We start from the raw sequence: 23387 nt of genomic DNA on the forward strand, positions 1-23387 counted from the left end.
ATGCGGCTGGAGCGGCTGCGGCTCCGGGTGCTGGCCGGGCCTGGGGTGCACCCCATGCAGGTAGTGGGCTCAGGACTGGGGCGCCGGACGGCGTGAGGGGCTCAGGCCTGGAGTCCTGGTGGTTCTGAACAGCTGAGTATGGAGAGGCCAGGTCCCCGCCCCCCCAAGGAGTTGGTCACTTGGGACCAACTGTCAGGTAATCCCTTGAGGATCTTTAATCTTCAAACAGAAAGGAGCCTGAGGGGCCTCCCTGGGGGCCCAGGGTTTAGTCTCAGGCTATCAAGCCGTAGCCAGTTCGACCCCAGGACAGACCTCTGGCCTGCACCCCACTTCTCGTATGCATAAATAAAGGAAAATAAATCTTTAAAATGAAAGAAAGGAGTTTGATACAAATGAATTGCTCCACAAGTTTTACATTTGAGACTGGGCAGGTCCCCAAGTGTGCACGGCAGGTCCCCAAGTGTGCAGGGCCGAGGGTAAAGCAACATGAGTGTTGGTGCCTCCCGGGAGGAAAACCAAGGCAGGTGTTGACTCCCGAGCAAACAGAGCCTGGACGGGGCTCAGGGACCAGGGACTCAGCGGCTCTCCCTGCCGACCCCGCTTCTGGTGGTGCCCTGGAAAAAGGCTCTCCTCGATGGCTAGGGCTTGGTCAGGGCTCAGCCCAGCTGGCCTGTGGCCGTGAGGGCACCCTGTAAGAGCACAGGCCCTCCTGGGTCCAGCACTAACCAGTGCCCAGGGACCCCCGTTTGGTCATACGCCCGTGGCCAGCAAGGGCCCAACGCTGGGGTGTCACTGGGGACATGGAGAGCCTCTCCTTGCTTCCCGCCTGGAGTCTGCAGGGGGACCCTGGCCGGAGGGGGTGGGGGTAGGTGGCGGGGAAGGGGTCAGAGGCTCCGAAAGCTCTATGGATGCTCCTAGAAACCGTATCTTTTCTCCTCCAGCTGTGCCCCAGAGATGCTAGGTGACACCTACGCGTGGGCCACAGGGCCAGGCAAGGGCAGCCAGGCCAGAGCAGGTCTGGGAAGTGAGTCCCCGCCTGTCCAGGGGAGAAGCTGGCCAGTGACTGTGGTTCCCACAACTAACAGGGGTCAGGGTCCAGTATCAGGCCCCGCAGTCCTCCCTGAGGTCAAAGCTAAGACGGTTGTGATGCCGGTGTGTGTAACAACTGCTGCCGCTTTACCACGAGTTCTTGTCTCGCGAAACCGTAGAAAGGAATTCACAGACTTTTGGAGTAAGTAAGCAGAGAGAGACAAATCTTGTCTCTGAAAGAAAAGTTTATTTAGGAAGAAAAGAGACAAAGAAGAAAGACTCCCAGGTATAAAGTACCTGGGAGGGGCCAAGATGAGCCGGTATGGGATATTAGGTTGGCAATATATACTTTCTCTCCCTCATTATGTTTAATTTTTACTCTTTCTCTCCCTGATTGGCTAACTCCCAGAGGGTACTAAGCAAGGACTTTCACATTCCTTAACAGTATTTTCTTTCCCCATCTGTTATGCTTATCGCTTTACCTTTATGGTCCAGCCCTCCCGGTGAGCATCTTTACACTTCATCTTACCATCTGAAGAAAACCAGGACCATCCTTAACAAGGTTACCTGTGGTGCTAGGATGTTTGTTTTCCCCTAGTGTTTAACAATGGTGTTTGTTTTTCCCAGTGGAATTGGTTGCATTTCCTTGGTTATCCTTATCTCTGAAGCCTTCCTGATTTCTTCAGAGGTCCCCTCCTGCACTATCCCTAAAACTGCCTAATAACCCTAGCTTGCCCTGTCTCAGTTGCTCCTTCCCAGGGTGGTGCAGCTGGCACCTCTGCCAATCCCAGGTCAGACGGAGGCCACGCTCCAGGCGGGGCAAACGCCACTGGTCCTGCCCAAGCAGGGCAAACAGAGGCCAGGGCGGGAGCAGGTGCCCAGCCAACTGCACAAAGGTCGCGTTGCGCTGCCGTGCGCGGAGCACAGCACGTTCGTCCTTCCTTGATCTAATCTTGCCTCTTGGAGTTTAGAACTAAGACAGGGGCCCCCACCTGGAGTCAGGTGGGGCTGGGGAGGCCTGTGGCCAAGCCCACCTCGAGCTCGGGGCCAGGCCACTCCTGCCACTTGCTCCTGAGGCATGTCTTCTGTGTTCACGCCCGTGGAGCCACGGGAAGGGTGGGAGCAGGGCTGGCCACATGTTGCTGGGGGCCGCCAGGCGGGGCCTCCCCGCTGTTTGGGGACAGGATAGGAGCAGCCAGTGTGATGACACATCACCTGAAACTGGAGAATCACAGCAGCACAGACGCCCCCAAGTTCGGGCCTCATGGTGGGCGCTGCTAGTCCGCAGCCGCTGAGTGCTATGTTGGGACTCGTGCTGGGGCCAGACCTGGTGCTCTCCTATGTGCAGGCGAGGCGGGCACAGGTGAGACGGGCACAGGTGAGATGGGCAGCTGGCCGAGGGAGCCTGCACCGCGTGTCTGATCCTGGGGTGATGTTGTTATAGGGCAGGGAGAGGGGCAGCCCAAACCCCGCAAACCTGCCTATTCTACATGGGTTCTGCCATCCGCCGCATCCACACAAAACATAGGAGACTTTAACGGGAAGGAACTTTAATAAAACTAGGAAACAATACAGGGAAGGCCAAGAGTCTAGTTTCTAAATGAAGCATCCAGAGTTCCCCGTCCCCTCGTGGGTAAAAGTCCATCCATATGGGATTGGCCCAGAACAAGGCCCCAAAGCCTGCCACAAGTCTAAAGCATCTTCCAGTGGGGACCCACAGAAAAGGGTCACAAACAACCGGACAAGCCCGGAAGGAAAAGAGCAAAATCAACATCAAGATAAAAGCTGCCATGGTCACCTCCCCACGGGTCTCACCCAGATGGGAGGACAGACTTGACCGTCAGCTGCCTCTGACTATGAAGAACCTAGTGCAGGAGAAGATCTTCTCTGAAGAAGCCCAGAGGTGAGAGAAACTCCCCTGTTTACTGTTTATATGGACAAGCCTCGGGTGACCCTAAAAATGGCAGACATAAAAATCACCTTTTTTGTAAATAAGGGGCCACTTACTCTGCCTTACTCCAATTCTTTGGACTGACCTACTGGTCAATTGTCCCCTCACTAGTACAAATGGCCAGCCTGAGCCAGGATACTTTACAACACTGCTACCTTGCTGGCTACAAGGCTACTTGTTTATACATTTTTAATTTTGTTTTCCTAACTATTAAGATGGAGAAAATTGTAACTAAAATCCAAACTAGCAGCCTCCACAGCCACTATTGGCTCTCCTAGCTGCTGCTACTAAATATAAAATGGTACTGAAGTCCTAGGTCTCACTAATTCTGTCATTTTGGCTACAACACCTCCAGATATTTGGGGCACTAGCCCAACATTACTCCTTAAAATCCCTAGTCTTAGTGGTAATATAAAATCGCAGAACCCTAGACCTGCCGATGGCAAAAGTTAAAGGAGTTTGTGCCCTCTTAAATGAAACATGTTGCTTTTAAATAAATACTTCTCATGAGGTAGAAGAAAATTTAAAAATACTGAAGAAAAATATACAAATTGTGAATGATCTCAAAAGACAGGCAGGGCAAGGGCTTAGCTGGACACAGACAGTCTATCTTTGATTCTATAAAAGGACAACTTCTGTCCTGGCTACTGCCTTTTCTCGTTCCCTTACTAATTCTCTTTATTGTTCTTTTGTTTGGGCCTTGCATCCTTAATATTCTCCTTGGAATCATCTCCGCTCGCCTGGAGGCCATCAAGCTCCAAATGGTCCTTCAAATGAAACCCAAAATGACGTCTCCACAGTCCATCTTCCGGGGTCCCTTAGATCATCATCCTACTGTGGAACCCTAACTGTCTCCCCAAGTCGCCCACTCTCAGCAGGAAGCAGTCATTGATCAGACCTATGTCCCTTTTCCCTAACTGCAGTTAGGGCTCCACTCATAAAAGGGGGCAATGAGACAGGGCAAGCTAGGGTTATTAGGCAGTTTTAGGGACAGTGCAGGAGGGGACCTCTGAAGAATTTAGGGAGGCTTCAGATATAAGGACAAGCAAGGGAATGAAACCAATTCCACTGGGAAAAACAAACATCCTAGTGTTACAGGGTGGTCCCCAGGAAAGGGGGAGGTTCCCTGCCCCACCCAAGGGAGGGTGGAGCTGAGCAGGAAGAGGAGAAGCTGCAGAAGAGACTGAGGAAGGAAGCAGGATGGAGCCGGGAGACCTGGAGGAGGCGCGTGGAGCCTAGAGACACGTGAAGAAACTGCGCTTGTCTTTTGGTCGTGGACGGGGTGACACAGATGTGGGGGAGACCCGTGGGGAGGTGACCATGGCAGCTTTTATCTTGATGTTGATTTTGCTCTTTTCCTTCCGGGCTTGTCCGGTTGTTTGTGACCCTTTTCTGTGGGTCCCCACTGGAAGATGCTTTAGACTTGTGGCAGGCTTTGGGGCCTTGCTCTGGGCCGATCCCATTTGGATGGAGTTTTACCCACGAGGGGACGGGGAACTCTGGGTGCTTGATTTAGAAACTAGACTCTTTGCCTTACCTGTATTGTTTCCTAGCTTTTATTAAAGTTCCTTCCCATTAAAGTCTCCTATGTTTTGTGCTGATGCGGCGGATGGCAGAACCCATTTAGAATAGGCAGGTTTGCGGGGTTTGGGCTGCCCCTCTCCCTGTCCTATAACAATGTCTGTGGGGGTGGCCCTGCAGTGCAGCTGGGGGGCTGTGGCTTGGCTATACCTAACCCAGGAGGGGCCCCTTGTGTTTTTGCAAAAACAGAAGCTAGAAGAAGGATCCTAGGGTTTTTGACTCCTGGACGCCAAAAACTAAATTGGGATGAACCCCAGAGCACTGTGGATAGGGCTGTGTGACCCCGGGAGGGGCGGTGCTCGGGTCCAGGGTGATGCCAGGAAAACACTCTGAGCAAGTGGGGCAAAGCACCCGGTGTGTCAGGATTGAGCTCCAGGTGTGACCACAGACAGTTGGAGCTCGAGGCCCCTGGGCTCCCTGGCACCCAGGCGGAGCCTCCCCCTTGGAGGGCAGGCCAGGCCCACCTCATTCATGGTGCTGCAGACGAAAAGGTCTCCCAGGAGGCCGCACCGATCACCATGCCAGCCCGGCCTGGCCGCCCCCAGCCTGAGGCGCTGAACGCTGGCTTTGTCCCTCTGCAGCCCGCAGCTCCCAGGCTGGGAGGAAAAGCTGCAACCTGAGTCCTCGGCTTTGTGCCTTCAGGTTTATTTTGGGATAACGATAAAGGGCGTGAGTCCCAAGGGTCTTGAAAGCCAGGCTGTGCTTGATCCCGAAAGGCAACCCAGGGCAGCAGTAGGGAAGGCCTAGGAGGGGGTTGCTCCGGCTTCTAGGCTGGGGGGTGAGGCCAGATGGGAGCAGCCAGGGAGGGAGAGGAGGGGGAGAGGGAGGGGCCCCCAGGCCTGGGCCAGTCAGAGCTCAGCCCAGCTGGGGCAACCTCAGCAGGGGGCCTGTCCTCAGGCACTGGCTCAGGTGTGGCCTTGGGGGTCTTGGCGCCCCAAGCCCTGGAACACACGCTCAGTCCAAGTTTCTGTTCCCATCACCCCCAGGTCAGGAGCATCTTGCCGACCCCAAGGAGCGGGTGGAGACACAGCCTCGCCTGGGCGGGGCCACGCGCCCCCATCCTCCCTGAGCCCCCGCACTGGCGCGGAGCTCAGCACCTCGGGCCGGGTTGGGCTGGAGACAGCGCGGCCTCCGGGTGGAACTGGGGACCCCGCGTCCAGGGCGCGCCCGGGGTGCCTGAGGCTCGACCAGGCGCGGGGACCCCTCCGGAAACCAGCTCGGCCCCCACGTGTCCGCCAGCGCCACGGCCTGTGCGGAGACCGAGCGGCGGCCGCCCAGCTTCAGGCCTGTCCCGCCGGGCGGGGGCCGGGCCGGGGCGGCGCAGGCCTGGGGAGGCGCCGCGGGAGGCGGCTGTGGCGCCCGGGGTGCGGGGGAGACGGGGGGCGGGGGCGAGACGGGAGGGGGCTCCTGTGGCCGCCCCGGGGGACCCCGGCGGAGGCGCCTCGAGACGCTGAAATCCCGGAAGCGCAGCCATGACGTCACACAAGCGCCCGCCCCCCCGCCCCGCTGGCCCGGGCGGGGGACCCCAGCGGGCGCGGGGCGCAGCGGCGGGGCCCGGCCCTGGAAGTCCCGGCGCGCGGAGCGGGCGACGACACGCAGCTCCGGCTCCGCCCCCAGGGCGTGGCCGCCACCGCCGGCCAATGGGCGCGCGCGCACGCCGAGCCCCGGGGCGGGGCCGGGCGCCGCCGGCCAATCGGGGGCCGCGCGAGCCGCAGCCAATGAGAGGCCAGCGCGGGCCCCTCGCTGCCTGCCTGCCCGCCATGGCGGACCCGCCGGCGCCGCGCGCGCCCCCCGGCCCCGCGCGCCCCGGCCCCGCGCGCCGCGGCAGGACGTGGGCCGAGCTGCTGGGTAGGCGGGGCCCCGCCTCTGCCCGCCGCGCCCCGCCCGCCCGATCGCCCCCTCCCCGGCCGCGCGCCCCGCCCCCGCCCGCCCGCCCCCCGGCCCCCCGCCCCGCCCGCGCCCGGTCCGACCCCCCCCGCGGGCCTCTGTCCCCTCGGGATCGGCGGGCGCGCCGGCCCCTGAGCCCCGGGAAGAGGACCCGGCCGGTGACTGGCGCGGCCGCCTCGGCCTCCGCGCCCCGACGCCCCTTCCGCCCTCTGTGCGGGGACCCCGGGCTGCCCGCCTGGCCCTCGGCCCCCGGAGCCTCGCCCGCTCGCCAGTCGGGGCGCCGGGCCGCGGGGCCCCGCGGGGCGCCGGCATTTTCGCCCCAGGAGGCGGCCGCCCTGCGGTGGAGGCCCGGGAAACCGGCCCGGCCCGGCGTCCTGGGGTGGCGCGCGGCGCGCGGGCCCTGTGAGCCGCAGAGGCTGCTGAACCCGGTCCCCCCTTAGCTGGCCGGGCCAAGAGGCAGAAGCCGCGCGCGGAGAGGGGACAGAAGCTGGCGGCCGCGGGGGTGCAGCTGCTGACCCACCACCTGGACCTGCACAGCCTCCTGCTCGAGGTGGGCCCTGCAGTGGTAGGGGACGCCCGGCGGAGACCCTCCAGCAGCGCCTCTCTCCGGGCGAAGGGAAGCAGAAAGGGATCCGGAGGGAGCAGCGTGGGCAGCTGCGCTCTCCGGGCGCCCGCAGGCAGGGCCAGGTCGAGGGCTCCGCTCTTGCGTTTCCAGGTGGAGCTGCCCCGTGGGGAGTCCGGCCTCAGCCAGCTGGCCGGCAGCCCTGAGACCACCGCTGACCTCTCCGCCTCACTCCTAGGTAATGGCTCCCTCACGCCTTCTGAGGAAGGGGCTGTGGGGCCAACTCTTGGGCGAGGTGATCCCCACTTGCTCACAGCAGCTGGAAGTGTGAACCCCACCGACTGGTGGCCCCCACGACCATCTGGGGGCCCGTGGTCATGCTCCATGGCCTTTCGGGCCAGTGCTGAGGCTGCTGTGTGATGACACGGGGCCCAGCAGGCTTCCAGAAAGCCCTGGGCAGCAGCTGCAGCTGCGATGGGGGTGGGGGTGGGGAGGGCACGCGTGGGCCCGCCGGCCTGAGAGCAGGAGGCGAGGAGCCCCCTGGGATGGTGCGGCCAAAGTGGTCAGCTCATTCCCTTTTCTCAGAGTCATGTCCACCTGGCCCCAAGGGACAGGTGTCTCTGCAGCGGTTGCCAAGGTCACTGCGAGGTCCGCGGCCGTGGCTGTGACCAACCAAGTCTGCACCTCCCTGTCCAGCGTGAGCTACGTCCTCTGGACTCTGGGTCGAGGCCTAAAAATGGACCCAAGCAGCTCTTAGCCTTGACCACAGCAGCACAATCGACCCTGTGCTCATGAATATTTAGTTGTTTTTCTTGTTGAGATAGCGAGGACCACATGTACTTACCCAGGAGAGAGAAAAAGTCCGTAAATAAAAACCTGCTTCCCCAGGGACGCAGAGGGGACACGTAGCCGGGAGTGGCACTGCCCAGAACAGCTCCAGGAGCACAGTGGTGCCTGCCTGTGCCCCTCCCACTGCAGCCCCCTCTCTGTGTCCCCCAACACCTCTGTACCCCCCGGCCTTGCCACTGGTCTCCCAGGGCCTCGAGGTGACCTGTGTGCTGTGGTCTCCTTCGTAAAAAGATTGAATTTGGGGGCCATAAGAGAAGATGACTCCTGCTGGGCATTGCTGGGCTCTGGGCAGCAGGGCCCACTGTCCATCAACCAGCAGGGCTAGGCGTGTGGGAGCAGGTCTGTCTTGGACCCCGAGCAGTTAGGAGACAGGGCTGCTGCAGGACCCCGCGCTGGACAAGGTGGACAGAGTCCTCGGCCAGCACATGCCCACCCACCACCTGCCCGATTCGCGTCACATGGGGCTCAGCGACTGTGCCATGGCCAGCTACTGTGGGCTGGAGAGACGCGGGGATGCCAGAGCTTCCCCCAACCCCTGCAGGCCCCTGGCCCCCCAAGGCAGCTTCCTGTGGCCTGCAGCCGAGCGGCAGGCTCTCGGGTCTGGGCCCGGCTCACGTGTGATCCGGCTCTCTCGCGTGTTGTCTCCCAGGCTCTGCTCTACGGGATCGGGCCTGCCGGCTGGGTCTTGCAGTACCGGACCTGGCCAGCCATGTAGTCGCCGCCAGCGTGGCCCAGCTCTGCGTGGAGGGGGCTGAGCCACCCCCCGGGGTGCTGCTCAGCCCTGGGAGCAGGGTAAGGGGCGCTCCCGTAGAAGTGGGGTGCCCAGAGCGCGGGCTGTCCTGTCGGTGCAGACGTCGGCTGGCGTCTCGATGGGCTCTGTCCTTCAGGAGCGGCTGGCATCCCTGCTGGCGGCGGCGCAGGACCTGCTGGCACGCGGCTCCCTCTCCCGGCCCGCTCTCTGCCGGGCGCTGTGGCGGGCGCAGGTAGGCCGGGCCACCCAACCTGGGCCTCAGCAAGACAGGGACGACGGGGCCGGTGGGGCCAGTCACCGGAGTGGGCGGGGGGGGAGGGTCAGCTGGGAGAGTGTGGTTGAAGAGCCTCCTGCTCTGCTGGGGAGAGTGTTGTTCTGCTGCAGGTTCTCAGACAGCTGAGAGCCCACACTGCGGGCACCTGGAGGAGGTGGGCAGCGCGGGGGACGGCAGGTCTCTGCCCCTTGGCCGCGTGTCCTGTGAGGCCTGTGATCTGTGGCCCAGCCCCAGTCGGGGGGGCCCCAGGCCAGCTGGACGCACAGAGCGGGAGGGAAGAGGGAACGGCAGAGGGGACTGAGGAGCTGGTGGCCAGGAGAGACCCCTGGCTCGGCACGTCACTCCGGAGCCCGGGAGCACAGGCTGCGGCAGGAGGGGCTCACGGTGCGGTGCCGTCTTCAGGACTCCCTGCTGCTCGAAGCCCTGTGGTGTCTCCACGCGCAGGATGTCGTGGGCCTCCCGGAGCTGCTGGAGAGGTTCGTGTCTGGCCACGGCCGTGGCGCTCTGGAACCTGGCATGGCCGACCTACGTTCCAGTCCGGCGGCCCGGACCATAGCGGTGGGGGTCGGGGGCCATCCCAGAGGAGCTGGGGTGCAGCGGGGTGAGCGACACGGGCAGCTCAGGGAACAGTGTCCTTTTGCTTTTTGCGTAGAAGAGCCGGGGTGCAGGCCAGAGGTGGGGGTGAGACAGCCGGGAGCGGAGTGGAGCGGGCGAGTCAGTGCTGGGGGCGGCGGGGGGACAGGAGGGCGCTGCTGCACCCTGTGGGAATGGCAGGGCTGGTGCAGTCACCTCCGTCACCTCTGGTGTCCGCCGGCCCCGGCCCCATGTGATGAGCCCTCACCTCCCCCAGCCACCCCGCTGCGCCTGCCGCTGTGGCCTGGCTCCTGGAGCGCCTCCTCCGCCTGTGTGCGCAGGCGGCCACATGCTGTCAGCCCGCCGCAGCCGGCGCCCTGCTTTCCGGTGAGTGCTGGGGCAATGCTCGCTCGGGCAGCGGTGCCCTCTGCTCTGACCCCTGGGCGCACGGGCCCCGCCGGCAGTCCTCCAGCCAGCCGTGCCGTGGGTCTGCGTGTGCCTCGGCCAGGGTTGGGGCGCCTGCCCGTGAAAGCAGCTGCAAGGCGGGGTCCCGGGGGCCACGGCCTCTTCCTGTGCCCAAAACTTAGCTGGTGATATGGTCAGGGTGGTGACAGAGCCGTGGCGGTCAGGGCGGTGGGGGTCAGGGCTTGCCGTGCCCGTGAGCCTAGCTGGCGGGTGGAGCACATGCCAAGCCTGTCCCGAGCCTGGCCCTGCAACGGGGGTGGGGGGGGTGGGGGTGGCAGCGAATGCGGCTGTGGCCGCCAGGCACGTGCGGCTGTCACCCGTGGCTCTAGATGTCGTGCGCGTGCTGGTTTCAAGCGGATTTCAGGACTCGGACCCGAGGCGGGATGTGGAGCCCGAGCGGGCACCCCAGGTAGGAGGGGACGGGGTGGCCGGCCGGTGCCCTGGAGCTCTGCGGTGCCCTCGAGGACACTGGGGCTGGGGCTCCGGCCGCAGCTCAGGCCCCGACTCTCCGGCAGGTGGCCGCGGCTGTGCTGCAGAGGATGCTGGCCTGTGAGTGGCGCGGGCGGGCCTCCAGCGGGTGGGCGGGCTCCGGCTGCATGTTGGCCTACACCCGCGCCCGCTCGGGGGGCAGCTGGCTCACAGGGGCCGTGCCCGCCGCACGTGCTGAGTGCCTGTCCCGTCTGCCCCCAGTCGCCCTTGAAGCACTGGCTGCCAGCCCGGAGGAGTCCGCCCCCTCCTACAGGGTAGTGCGTGGCTGGTATGTTGGGGCAGCCCCGTACCCCACCCTGAGGGGCCCCCCTGGTGACTGAGGGAGGAGGGGGGCCTCTCGTCCCTGAACCCTAACCCTGGGCACCCTCTTCCCACCCGGAGTGCCCCAGGCTACCTTCATGGTGCTTCCCTCCAGGCTTCCAGGGGCACACGGCCACCCTGCCCCTGTTCCGGGGGCCCCTGTGACCGCCCCATCCCTGGGGACCCCTGTGACCAGCCCCCAACCCCCTCCCCCAGGCTGGGCGTGTTCAGTGAACGCACTCACCAGGACATCGTGTGGACAGGGTGTCCAAAGAGGTTTTTCAGCCACACTCTGACGCAGGTCCTGACCCACAGGCCTGTGCTCCAAGGTGGGTCCTGGCCTCCCAGGGGCTCCCCGGGTGCCGACCCGCTGCTCCTCAGGCCATGAGGGTGGGGGCTCGTGAGGGTACCTGCAACCGCTCACCATGACATGGCGCCTTCACGTCCAGCCCTGGGACTCTGCCCTGGACAGGCTATCCCCGGCCCAGATGCAGGACCCGCTGCCCTGGCACATGCAGGCGGGCGGGGCCCCTCGCCCAGGACACCAGCCCGAGAGAGGGCCCCGGCCGCCAGGGCTGTGTCCCCAGCAGGGCTGCAGCAGGTTGGCCTTTGACGCTGAAACTTGAAAGCGGGGCTCTGTCTCCCTCGTGAACCTAGTGTCCCATGCGGTCCAGAAGCAGCAAGACTGGACCTTCGCCAGGGCCCACCCCCTGCTCACCGGCCTGTTCCGCGAGGTGAGTGGGGGGCTCAGCCCAGCTTCCCTTTGTCACCCCGCCCCGGCCCCGCACTCAGGCCCTGCCTGCCCCAGCCTCCATCCTGCCCGGCCCCCCACCTGTCTCCCCGCGGCCAGTGCCGCACTGTGGAGAGCGGGGCAGGGCCTGCATGGGCAGCTGTGGTCTCTGTCCCAGCTCGCCGCGATGCTGAGCGCAGAGGAGCTGGTGGGCCGCCTGCGGGACGTCGTGGCCGCCCAGGAGGTGAACTGGGCGCACGTGCTGTCCTGTGTGTCTGTGCTGCTGACCTGCGTGCCTGAGGCCCGGCCGCTCATCCAGGGTGCGCCTGGGTGCCCCAAGCGGGTGGGGCCGTCCCGTGGCGAAGACCCCTGCATCTGTGGGTGGGCTGCCGTGTCCTGGGGCCAGGACCCCTTCCTAGCTTTCCTGATGGGCGCAGCCCCACCCCACCCCGCAGGCGCTTGCCATCGTTAGCCTCCGGACACTGGCTGGCTCCTCGGGGATACTCCTGGAGCCCTGTCCACAGCCTGTCTGGTTTCCTGCAGACTGGGTGGACCATTTGCTGGCCAGTGCATTCCAGAGCTGGGACTGGGACTGCATGGTCACCGCCTTCCTGGTGGCGCGGCAGGCCGCGCTGGAGGGCCCCTCCGTGGCCCCGTCCTACGCAGACTGGTTCCAGGTGAGCGGCCCTGGCTGGCCTGCTCCCCCCAGAGGACATGCAAGCCACCTAAGAGCCAGGCTGCCCCTGCTGTCTGCAGATGCTGCCCTGGAGACCCTCCTCACCCTGCCCATGGCCAGCCCTGCTGGCCTGTCCAGGCGGCGGACACCGCCTCTCCCTGGGGTGGGGGGGATGGGTGCTCGGGTGCCAGCTCCTGGGGCGGCGCCCCTGGACTCAGGAGCTGGCCACCGGCCTCCCCCCACCCTAGACCACCTTCGGGAGCTCCCGTGGCCACCACGGCGGCAGCAAGAAGGCGCTGGTCTTCCTCTTCAAGTTCCTGGCCGACCTTGTGCCCTACGAGGGCCCCCGGTATCTGCAGGTGGGTTCCAGGTCTCCCCCTGCGTCTTGCTGGGTCTCCGCGTGTGCTGTTTACACTGATGGAGAGGGCCTGGGGGGTGTGCGCTGGGTGGAGAATCTGGATGAAGCTCAGGATGAGGAAAACTCCCCACTGTGTGCTCCCTCCCTCCCTCCCTCACTGCCCCCAGCACCTGAGGGGACCCTTGTGGCCTCTCAGCCGGGCAGCCTGAGCTGCGGCCCAGTCCCCCCGAGGCCACTGTCGACTCATAAGGAATCCACCATGTGTTCCAAGTAACAGGGATGCCGGACGGCCCAGGCATGTGCCTCCAGGCGCCCCACACCCGCTTGGGTTCCACCGGGGCCAGGGTCCCGAGGATGCTCAGGTGTGCCCCGCCAGGCCCGGCAGCCCTCTGTTCTGGGGGCCTGACGGGCAGCTCGCCAGCGACCCAGGCCTCCCTAAGCCACGTGCCAGGCACCCCAGAGAGTCAGGGACGCTCAGGCTGACGCCCCCTCTGGCTGCCCAGGTGCACATCCTGCGCCCACCGCTGGTCCCCGACAAGTACCGCGCCCTGCTGACTGACTACGTCTCGCTGGCCAGGACGCGGCTTGCTGACCTCAAGGCACGTCCCTGGCCCCCCGCCCCTCCCAGCCCCGCCCCCCACAGAGGACGTGTGGTTGGGAGGTGCTCACCCCGGGCTCCGCGGCAGGTTCCCCTGGAATCCATGGGGCTGTACGAAGACGCGTCTCCAGCTGGGGAGATCCCGGAGGTGAGGGCACTCTCTGCCTGGTTTCCTCTCAGACCAGGAGTCCCAGGCCCCACCCGCGGCCACTGGTCTGTCCCGGGCAGGTCTCGGTGGGGCTGGCGCCGTGGGGCTCGGGGGCCCCTGAGGCCCTCCCTTCAGTCTGGGGCCCCTGAGCCCCCACCGCCTCCGGCGCTGCTCAGCGTCAGGGAAGAGGTGAAAGCGTCTGATGCACGTTCAGCTGAGTCGCAGCAGACGCCGCCGGTGCAAGTCTCTTTCTTCATGTCTGGGCTGTCTTCCGGCACCTTCGCTACCCAGGGCAGGTGGGCGGGGAGGGGCAGACCAGGCCCTGGGCAGGCAGACTGGATGGGCCCTGGGCAGCCCCTGCGGGCAACTGGTGCCTGGGGGCGCCCGACCCCAGCTCTGGCTGCGGCTACTTCTCCTGAACCTGCCCCGGCCCCGCACCGCAGCCCCACAGCCGCGCACGCCAGGACGTGGAGAAGGCCGTGGCCGTGTTCGCACAGACAGGCAGGGTCCCGGTCACCGTCATGGAGGCCAGGTGGGCCGTGCTCGCCGGGTCCCGGCCCCACAGGTTGGGCGGGCGGGGCCCCGGGGTGCTGGAGGGAAGGCGTGGCGGGGGGGGGGGGGGCGCAGCCCAAGCCCAGAGCCCTCGCTGGGCGTCCGCGAGGGCCCTTCGTGGCTCCGCCACACAGGGCAGGGCGCAGCCAGCTGCTGAACTGGATGTGGCCCCAGAGCCCCTGTGCAGGCTGCAGCGCTGCCCTGGCCTGTGCAGGATGTGTCCGGAGAGAGATCTGGAAACACCTTAGAGCGTTGCCCCCCCTCCGCGGCGTCCCCCGCGGTCCCCTCCCCTCCGGCGGCCTCTGCCCACAGCCAGCCCCACTGTCCCCACAGCATATTCCGGAGGCCCTACTTCGCGTCCCACTTCCTGCCGGTGCTGCTCTCGCCCCGAGTGGTGAGTGTGGCTGCCCCTGGGCCCCGGGCACGGAGGCCACGCTTCTCACTGGCCCTTCCCTGCAGCTCCCACCTGCGCCGGACGCCCGTGAGGCCCTCATCGAGGCCCTGAGGAGGTGCGGGGTGCGGGGCAGGGGGTGGGGGGGCGGGGCAGGGCGGCGCATGTCCTGCGATGTCCACGTTTTCTCCTGTGAGCTTGTCCCCTCGCACCCCATGGGCCTTCTCTCACTGGCCGGGGCCCCTACTTTTTAAGAGGGAGCCTCCCCACCCCCAGGCAGTCGGAGCCAGTTCTCCCGCAGCCCCCAGGCTCAGCCATGCGCCCCACCCTCCTTGGCCCCTATGGGCTCGCCAGGCAGCAGTGCCCCTGCTGGCCAGTGTCTGTGGCGACGGGCAGCGGGACCAGCATGGCCGCCAGGAACAACCTCCTGTGAGGTCCCGCGCCCGGTCCTGCGGGCCTGTTCCACGGACGTCTTAGAGCTGCAGGCTGGAGAGTCCCAAGGAGTCCCAGCTGACTTTAGTGTCTCCTCTATTCAGAGCAGACAAAATCCCCCCTTCTCTGTATTCCGCCTATCGCCAGGCCTGCACTGCTGCTAAGGACGGGGCGCCGGACGGTGAGTGATGGGAGACGCTGCCCTCCAGGCCGGGGCAGGATGGTTGGTCTGGGCGGGCCGAGGCCCACATGCCAGCCCTGCGCCTGGAGGCCCAGCCCCCTTCGGGCCTGTGGTCAGAGTGCTCCTGGGCTCTGCCCAAAGGGTCCTGATGGCTGGTCCCGACCGGCGGGCTGGGCCTGAGGGACCTGCACCCCAGGGGTGAGGCTGCTGTCTGCGTGCCCAGCTCTTCTGGCGCTGGGGTCTCCCTGCTCCCAGAGCAGCGAAAATGAGATGGTGGGAGCGCCTTGCCCGAGAGCCTGGGCAGCAGGATGGGGCTGGGGCTGTGTCTGTGCTGCTTGCCTCCCTGGCTAGCACCCCTAGTGTGGCCCTGGGCCGGCCCTGGCTCGTCCCCCAGCTGGTGCTCCCCGGCCAGGCCCATCGCACCGTGAGGCGTACGCCTGTGGGCCTCTTGCCACACCACAGTGAGCGCGTGCCTGGGGTTTGAGGCTGCCTCCCTTGCGATGAACGTGGCTCTGAGCAGCCCGGGAGCTCAGTCCAGGCACTGGTCCCCTGCCGGAGGGCCCCGCACACTGGCCATTATCAGAGATGGTTTAAGGAGCCACCAGGGCCAGCCTCCCGGCCACAGGGCACGCCCCTCCTGGTCAAGGGCTGGGCTCAAGGGGTGCCCAGTGCTAGTGCGGGCGGTGTCCCTGCGGCCACGGGGGGCCTGGGCGTGTCCTGCTGCCCGACTGCCTGATTACGTGTCTCAGGTGCAGCCACGGGGCCTGGAGCGGGGACAAGGACCGAGGGGCCCCTGGGCCAGCTGGCCGCTGCACTGGACAGACTGAGGGCGACAATGGCAGAACCCGGGCAGCAGGGAGGTGAGGCAGGAGCTGGTGGGAGGGGGTGGCTGGCAGGGGTGGGCCAGGGACACTCACCAGCCCTCGCCCCTCTGTAGCCATGTCTGCCCAGATGGCCCTGGTCTCCGAAAGGCTCAGCTCCGCCTTGGGCCCCGGCAAAGAGGGCGACAGCACAGAGGTGTCCAGGATCCAGCTGAGCGTCCTCACCCCGGAGCTGGAGCTGCAGGAGCAGGCGGTGAGCAGGAGCCCCTCAAGGGCCAGCCCTGTCCCCTGCTAGTGTGGCTGCTGGCTGCCGCGAGCCCCAGGTGCTGGGGACCCCCACTGCCCCGGAGCCCCGTCCCTCTTGGTGCAGCAGGGCCTGTGGCCGCAGCCCAACAGGCTCTCCGGCCTCCCAACGCACCGGCCCTGGGGGGACAAGGCTCCGGGGCGAGGCCATGCAGTCCCCGCCTGGTGTGGGCTGGGGCCGGCACCATCTGCGGGCCCCCAGCCGCCTGCACCCCCAACAGGCCCACCCCCCACAGGTGGTGGACCTCCTGCTGACGGCCTTCTGTCAGAGCCTGATGGTGGCCTCTCGCTTCGCCCCCCCAGACAGGTAGGGAGGGGAGAGGGTGGGTGTACACTCCCCGCGCGGTGCCCCTCCCAACAGGCCTCCGGGCTGCTCCTCACACCTGTGCGTCGGCTCGAACCATGTGGGCGCTCGCCGGAGCCGGGGCCCCTGGGGAAGCCCTGCTCTTTGGGCAGTGGCCTGCACGCCACTCACCAGATCAGGGGCTGAGCCAGCCATGCTAGGCAGCCACAGTCTCTGGCTGTCTTTGCAGGCAGGGCATCTGGGCCTCCAGCTTCGTGACTACCCTGTGTGGGCGGCTCCTCCCTGCCGTGCTCACCCGGCTCTGCCAGCTGCTCTGGCATCAGGTAGGCTGGGCCCCGTGAGCCCCTCCCCGCAGAGCCCCCCACGCCCCACTCACACACACCGCCCCCCCACACACCTGCAGGGCCCGAGCCTGAGCGCCTCGCAGATACTGGGGCTGGCCGCCCTGGCCGTGCACCTGGGCGCACACAGGCCCGCCCTCCCGGAGGTGTGCCTGGACTGCCCCGCCAGGAGCCTCCCTGTGTGCGAGCTCTTCGTACAGCTCCTGGCCTGCAGGACAGCGGCGTGCTGGCCCTTCTGCCTCAAGTAAGCCCGGCTCCGCCCCACCTGCACCCCACCCAGGCCTGGAGGGTCCCCGCCACGCTCGGGCACTGCCCCGCAGCCTCCTCTGCAGCCGGCGCTATGGCCGCACAGGGACACTGGCTGCGGTCCTCTCTGCGTCAGGGCGACCGCACGCTGCCTCCCACTCTGTGTGGCCGGGCTCCTTCTGCTGGGCGGGTCCCTCCACCCTGTGCTGGGGGCCCGGGCTCGTCCCGTCGGTGCCGCTGGGTTCAGACCCCAGAGCTGGAGCGCGGCCCCGCCCCGCCCCGCGCCCTCGGCTCAGCCCCTCCAGCGTCCCCTGCAGCATCCTCGCCGGCGCGCGGGGGCGCCGCTCCACCGCCCTGTCTGGCCTGCCCTCCGCTGCGCGCCTGCCTCCCCGGTGGGGCGTCAAGGCCTTCCCCGGGTGCGGACCCCCGCCTCCATGACCGGCTGTGGCCTAGGAGGGTGGCCCGGCCCTGCCAGGTCCTCCGCCGCCGCCTGCGCCGCGCCTCGCAGGGGTGGCTCCCGCTTTCTCTCCCAGATTTTGCACGGCGGCGATTTCTTACTCCCTGAGCAAGTTCGCCCAGTCCCCCGACGCCCTGCGCGCCTGCTTGTCTCCAGGCCTCATCAAGAAGGTGGGCGCGGCCTCCCGTGGGCTCCCGGGCCCCAGGGCCGTGGGGCGGCTCCCGCTCTCGGAACAGCCCGTGGCGGGACGCGGCCCGGTGCCCGGGCCGGCCGGAGGGTGACGGCGCGGCCCCTCCCGCGGCCCCGCCCGCGCTCACCGGCGCCTCTTCAGTTCCAGTTCCTGGTGCTGCGGCTGCTGCCCGAGGCCCGGGGCCCCCTGGGCCGGGAGGCCTCGCCCGGGCCCGCCTGGCGCTCCTGGCGCGCACCCCGGCCGACTGGCGGCGCGCGGCGCTGGGGCTGTGGGGGCGGGACGCGCTGCGCGAGCTGCTGCGGGAGCCGCGCCTGCAGGCAGGTCCCGGCGGGGGGCGGGGGGCGGGGGGCGGGGGCCCCCCCCCCGGGCGCGCTGACCCGCCCCGCTGACCCGCCCCCCGCGCCGCAGCTGACCTACCGGGACTGGCTCCGGATGGAGGCGGAGGCGCCCGCCGCGGGCGACTGTCTCTCGGCCGCCGCGCGGTGAGCGAGGGCGCCGGGCGGGCCGGGCCGGGGCGGGCGGGCCGGGCCGGGCCGGGCGCTCACGCGGGACCCTCCAGGCGCGACTTCCAGTGCTGGGCGATCCACGAGCACTTCCTCCCCGCGCCCGCGGCGGCCGGCGGCTGCGACGGAGACCTGGAGGCCGCCTGCGCCGCGCTGCTCGACGCGCTGCTGGACGCGCCGCTGGACGCGCCGCTGGACGCCCCCCCAGGTCGGGCACCGGCGGGCGCGTCTGGGCAGGCGGTTCTCGGGCCGTGGGGCCCGCCCCGACGGCCGAGCGTGTGCCGCCGGCAGGGCTCCCCACGCAGACGCGGGCGCCGCGGCGGCCCCAGTCTGGGGGTGCTGGCTTGTGCCGCCCCCCCAGCCAGCGGTGAGGCCGGGACAGTCTGTCCTCCGCCATGCCCGGCTCGTGGGTCCTGCTGCCCAGGGCTTGTATTGTCCCACGAGCTCAGGGACTCAGGGGCCACCCATGGGGGCAGCTAGTGCTGAACGTCCCTGTGGACAGGCCAGGCCCTGAGGGGCGGAGTCCCAGTGGCCACGAGCAGGCCTCACACCCGGGCAGCTGAGGACACGCTGCATGGACTCACCCACAGGGTGGCGCTGGGCTCCACTCAGGCGGTGGGGAGTGCGGCCCCCACGGGAGGGTGTGGCCTGGCAGGGCCAGGGCGGCCACGGAGGGGCAGGAGACGCTCAGGTGCGCAGGAGAACTCGGGCATCCTTGCTGCATCCACTTCAGTGCAGGGAACCACGTCTGCGAGGATGGGTGGGCCTCGGCCCCCGGCGGCTGCAGTGGGAACCAGGAGCTGCTCTCCAGGCTGCAGGTGAGCCGGGCTCCCGCATGCTCTCGGCGCTCGGCCTTTAGACGTCTTGTTAGCGACAAGGGCCCTCGGGTAGCCTAGTGAGAGGCCGGGGCGTCCAGGGCCAGCCCAGAGCCACGTGCTCCATGCTTGCCCGGGGACGGAGCAGGGAGCACGGTGTGCCGCGGGGCGTGACAGCTGGCCTGCCCGGCTGGCGGCTCCAAGCCCTGTGGACGTCACACTTCCCGGTATGCACATCGATTAGCCACGGGCAGCTGCGCCTGGCACACTGCAGCCGTAGGCGGCCTGGGCCCGGGGCTCTCGAGGCATCGCTGCCCGCCTCCCCACCCCCCGCAGCCGTCCGGCGCACACGCTTTGCCCACCAGGGCTCTCAGAACCACCACTAAGCCACAAAGTCCCTCACTTTGCAATAACGTCCAAATCAGAAGGCCTCCGTGGAGCCCCCTTGGGAGCCGCCAGGCCCCCAGTGAGCAAGGCTGCAGCCCTAAGGCCTTGGCTTCCAGGAGATGGCTGCAGACCTGGCCCCGGGCCGCACTCCCTCTGGGGGGCACTTCCTCCTCCCAGCGCTCCGCAGAAGGCTCCAGGCCACAGAGCCTCCCCCGGGCCGGTGGGAGGCGGCCGCCCACCTGGGGAGACAGCAGGAGCTGCTTACCTACAAGAGGTGAGACCTAGCGCCCAGCTCCCCACCCCTACCCGCCCCAGCTGCTTCCTGGAGCCCCGTGGGGAGGCTGCGCAGGCCTGGGTCAGCCTCGCCCGGCACACATGGCTGTCCAGGGAGCGGGGTGCTGGCCTGGGCTGGCTCCTAGAGTCCGCGTCGTGTCCAGCCCTTGCTCCTCTCCCTACTGCCTCCTCCCCAGGATCCTGCTGGCCCTGCCCCCCGCCCTCCTCCTCAGCAGCCCCGGGCCTGGATGGCCGGCGGCTCCCAACTGTGCTGACTTCTTCCACTTGGTCAACTCTGAGCTGGTAGGGGCGCTGACCTGGGCCCGGGCTCGCGGGGGGGGCTCCCCACAGTGGTCCAGGGGGCCAGTGCGGGCTCTGGGATCCAGGCAGGTGCAGCTCAGGCTGCCTCGCCCTCCTGCAACCCCTGGCTGGCCAGGCCAGTCTGTGACCACCCGTGCTCCTGGGCGCTCGGCTGGCGTCTAGATGGACATGCATTCGCCATGGCCCTGGGGCCTCTAGCAGCAGCCGGGAAGTGCCTGGGAAGGAGCGGGGCTGCCGCACTCCACCTGCATTGTGGGCTGGGGCCCCAGCTGCACAGGGCAGGTGTGGTGACCACATGCTGAGAAGGTTCCAGAATGGCATGGTGGTGGTGGACGCAGAGCCAGCGGCGGGCTGGAGGCGGCCCCACGCCTGTCCCTGCCCCTTTTTCACTGGCGGCTTCCACCCTCCCTACAGAGGAACTTCTGCTCCCATGGAGTGGCCCTGACCTACGACCTCACCGTCCACTTCTTCCGGGTAATTCCATCCCTGGCCTCTCCCAGCTCCGTGGGCCTGCTGCCGCTCCAGCCCGGGTCACCAGCCAGCTGCTGAGGCGGTGCCTTCTCCCCAGGGCCTCCTCCATGCCTGCGCCCAGAGCGGAGACCCTGCCCTGACCGCCGACCTGACCCTGAGGGCATGCCAGACTGAGTGCCCGCTGCTGCTGACCTCTGCTGTGGTAGGCCCAGGCCACCCCCAGCTTCATCAGAAAGCGCCGGGTGGAACCCAGCAGAGGGCGCGGGGGGGTGCTGCCGGAGTGGGGGACAGGGCCTTCCCCCCGAATCTCTGGGCCTCTGGTACCCACGCACCCTAACAGTGGCAGGGGGCCTTGGGCCAGGTCCCTCCCCGAGGGGTACCCTTGCCTCACCTATGGCCCGTGGTGGACAGGCCACTCGGTCAGACATGGCCACCTCCTCCCAGCCTGAGGCCTCAGGGAGCCCCAGCCCCACGCTCGTCCCTGTGAGATGTGCTGACCGTGTCATCCTCCTCAGGCATGGTGGCCGCGGCTGGAGCCTGAGCTGCGCTGTCGGTGGGCACGGTGCGCATCAGGCCCGCTGCCTCCGGAGCTGCAGCGGCTGCGGGAGGCCCAGCTTTTTGGCAGGAGGTGAGCATGGGCCGGGCCGGGCCGGGGGCACTGCGTAGCCAGCCTGTGTCAGGGGCTGCCGGAGCCTCCCGGAGGGCGCTGGCCACACTGGTTCCTCTACCTGAGACCTGTGTGGGTTCCGGGCCCCTGGGGAGCAGGCCTGCCCCGACCCACCAGGAAGCCAGGCAGCAGCTCCCACAGCCACAACCCCGGAGTCCAGCTGCCGAGGGCCGTCGGCTTCAGCTGGGCCCGGGGCCGGTGGTTTTCTGCCACCTTAGCCGAGCACTGACAGGGTGGAGACACCCGGCAGCAGGCAGCAGGTGCCCTGGCCAGACCCCGCTCAGCCCTCCGTGTGCTGAGTCCCCGTCCCCACAGCGCCCTCCTCTCAGACACAACGCCCGCCCCCGCCGGCCCTGCCTGGGTGTCCGCGGCGGCACTGCACCTGTCCATCCAGCGAGCCGGGCCCGGGAGCACGCTGCCTCAGCTGGACGCCCTGGGAGAGGAGGTGAGGCAGGGTGGGCACCGTGTCCGAGTGTCCCCAGGGCCGCACGGTCCTGCTTGCCGTGGGGGTGGGTTCCCTGCTAACTACAGCACCAGGCGGGGCTTCGTATCCACTGCCTCTCGGGCCAGGCAGGCCGGGTGTGGGGTCACTGCCCGCAGGTTCTGGGAGTCTAAAGCCCTCGAGGAGGGGCAGCTCCTCTGCACAGGTGGAGTGATCTGGGGGCGGCCTGTGGGTGGCCCCCCCAGCCGGCCCTGAGTGCCCCTTCCTTCCAGCTGCTGCTCTTCCTGTTCTTCTTCTGCGTGACCAGCCTGCTGGCCTCGCGCCTCGACCCGCAAGTGAGTCATGCCAGACGAGTGGGTCTGAGGGTCGCCACGCAGGGTGCGCGGCGGGTAGTGGGTGCGAGGCTCAGGCTGAGGCCTCCTCTGCGCACAGGCTACACTCAGTGCCCAGCAGGCCCTGGGCGTTTGCGCCGAGACCCTAAGGTGTGTGCAGAAGCGGCGGCTCCCCTGGCTGGGGCTCTTCCGGGTGACAGAGATGGGTAAGGAGGTGCTGGGCACCAGCTGGGGTCCCCAGAGGACACCAAGCCCGGGGGCATCAGGACAGGTGCAGCCAAGCCCCCAGCGCTGGAGGAGGGCAGCGTGGCACTGACACCCCATGGTCCCCGCAGACAGCAGCAACCTGGCCTGGGTCCTGCCACGACTGGCCCCAGACCAGCTCCTCCGGCTGCTGCCTCTCGCCTTCTACAGGTCAGTGGGGCAGGTGCAGGGCGGGGCTCCGCCTGGGCCCGCCTCTGGACCTCACCTCACCCGCTCTGCCGCAGCCTGCTCCCCTACTTCGACCAAGACTCCCTCGAGGGTGAAGACACCTTCCTGCCCGTGGCAGTGGACATGTACCTGAAGCTGACCTGCCTGTTTGTGTCCGGGGAGACCGGCGCGGCACCCGCTGCGGATGGTGGGAGGCAGGATCTCCAGGACGAGGCAGGTCCCAGCCAGCCAGCGAGATGTCCCCAGGGCTGCAGGCTGAGACCCGGCAGGCTGCTGACCTGGGCTCTGCTGCTGCCCTGCAGGACAGCCCCGTGGGCCTGCTGATGCAAGCGCGGCTCTTTCTGCTGCAGATGGCACCCAGGTGCCCGAGATGGAGCCGCACACAGGCGGCAGAGGTGAGCACACCCGTGCCCTGCTGAGGGGGCTGCCAGGCCCTGCTTCCCCACTCACTCTGGTCTCCTCCAGCTGCTGGCCACCTGCGGACACTGCGACCCCGAGCTGAGCGCCGCCCTCCCGAGCCGGCAGCAGGCCACCCCGCCCCGGAGCCCAACTGTCTGACGCACCCCTCGCATTGTAAATAATTTATTACAAGCACGACGCCGAGCTCTCCTTGTGCTAAAAAGTGGGTCACAATCTCCTGACTGCTTCGGTAGGGGGAGGGGTCAGTGTTTGTGGAAACTGCCGGCCAGCACGGAGCCCGGAAGGGCCCTGAGGCGCGGGCCGAGCCCCTGGCCACTTCGCACTGGGCCAGCACGGGGGTCAGGACACACCATCATCCGCCACCACCTGGGCTGGGCCTCAGGTGGGCTCGGGCTTCACGGCCTGGCCTGGCCGCGCCCCAGGGGGCAGCGTCTTGTCCTGGGCCTGTGTCAGTGGGTGCACCATGGACATGTGCACATTGAGGTTGTGGGCCTTCTCGAACCTCCGGCCGCACTGGTCACAGGCGAAGGCCAGCTCCGTCTCGGCCTTGTGCTTGGTCATGTGGTACTTGAGGGACGCCCGCTGGCGGCACTGGAACCCGCAGACCTCGCACCTGGGGGAGGGGGGTGAGCCAGGCCCCGCAGGAGAGGCCCCGTGCCCCGCGCCCCATGCCCACACTTACTGCAGAGGTTTGGCTCCCGAGTGGCGCATCTGGTGGACCAGGAGATGCTTGCGCTGCTTGAAGGTCTGTCCGCACTCGTCGCAGATATAGTTCCGCACCTCTGCGGGCAGATGGGGTGAAGGGCGGGGCCTCCAGGAGGCCTGAGGGATGCCCTGCATGCCTGCTGGGCTGCAGCCGCTCTCCCCACCCCGAGCACTGACAGC

General features: G+C 67.2%; 2 protein-coding genes across 2 annotated transcripts in view; one reads left to right on the top strand and one right to left on the bottom strand.

Moving 5' to 3' along the window:
* On the top strand, positions 1–22640 carry FANCA (FA complementation group A). Its single transcript, XM_054697613.1, has 44 exons — positions 1–60; positions 5778–6286; positions 6372–6409; positions 6889–7248; positions 8509–8838; positions 8995–9038; positions 9113–9360; positions 9735–9844; positions 10252–10331; positions 10438–10471; positions 10613–10679; positions 10928–11040; positions 11369–11445; positions 11620–11761; positions 11985–12118; positions 12366–12476; positions 12979–13074; positions 13162–13221; positions 13665–13753; positions 14107–14167; positions 14233–14282; positions 14701–14777; positions 15527–15637; positions 15715–15851; positions 16138–16208; positions 16435–16528; positions 16609–16790; positions 17326–17419; positions 17581–17760; positions 17848–17921; positions 17999–18150; positions 18507–18760; positions 19261–19418; positions 19615–19720; positions 20153–20212; positions 20307–20411; positions 20725–20837; positions 21192–21321; positions 21591–21653; positions 21751–21856; positions 21986–22064; positions 22139–22295; positions 22385–22477; positions 22548–22640. Exons 1-44 carry the CDS (start codon positions 1–3, stop codon positions 22638–22640), a joined length of 5502 nt encoding a protein of 1833 aa, XP_054553588.1.
* ZNF276 (zinc finger protein 276) overlaps positions 22621–23387 on the bottom strand; it is a 6236-nt gene continuing 5469 nt past the window's right edge. Inside the window, 2 exon segments of the mRNA XM_037515727.1 lie at positions 22621–23115; positions 23185–23284. Of these exon segments, the coding sequence (XP_037371624.1) occupies positions 22881–23115; positions 23185–23284 (335 nt within the window). The 3' untranslated portion in view covers positions 22621–22880.

Source organism: Talpa occidentalis, unplaced genomic scaffold (assembly GCF_014898055.3).
Source record: "Talpa occidentalis isolate TD23 unplaced genomic scaffold, MPIMG_talOcc4v2.1 talOcc4.17, whole genome shotgun sequence".
Lineage (NCBI taxonomy): Eukaryota > Metazoa > Chordata > Mammalia > Eulipotyphla > Talpidae > Talpa > Talpa occidentalis.

Coding starts and splice junctions, on each gene's coding strand:
- FANCA (XM_054697613.1), top strand. CDS start 1: ATGCGGCTGGAGCGGCTGCGGCTCCGGGTGCTGGCCGGGCCTGGGGTG. Junction 16,529..16,608: donor GCCAGCTGCTCTGGCATCAG/GTAGGCTGGGCC, acceptor ACACACCTGCAG/GGCCCGAGCCTGAGCGCCTC. Junction 22,065..22,138: donor CTGCCTCTCGCCTTCTACAG/GTCAGTGGGGCA, acceptor GCTCTGCCGCAG/CCTGCTCCCCTACTTCGACC.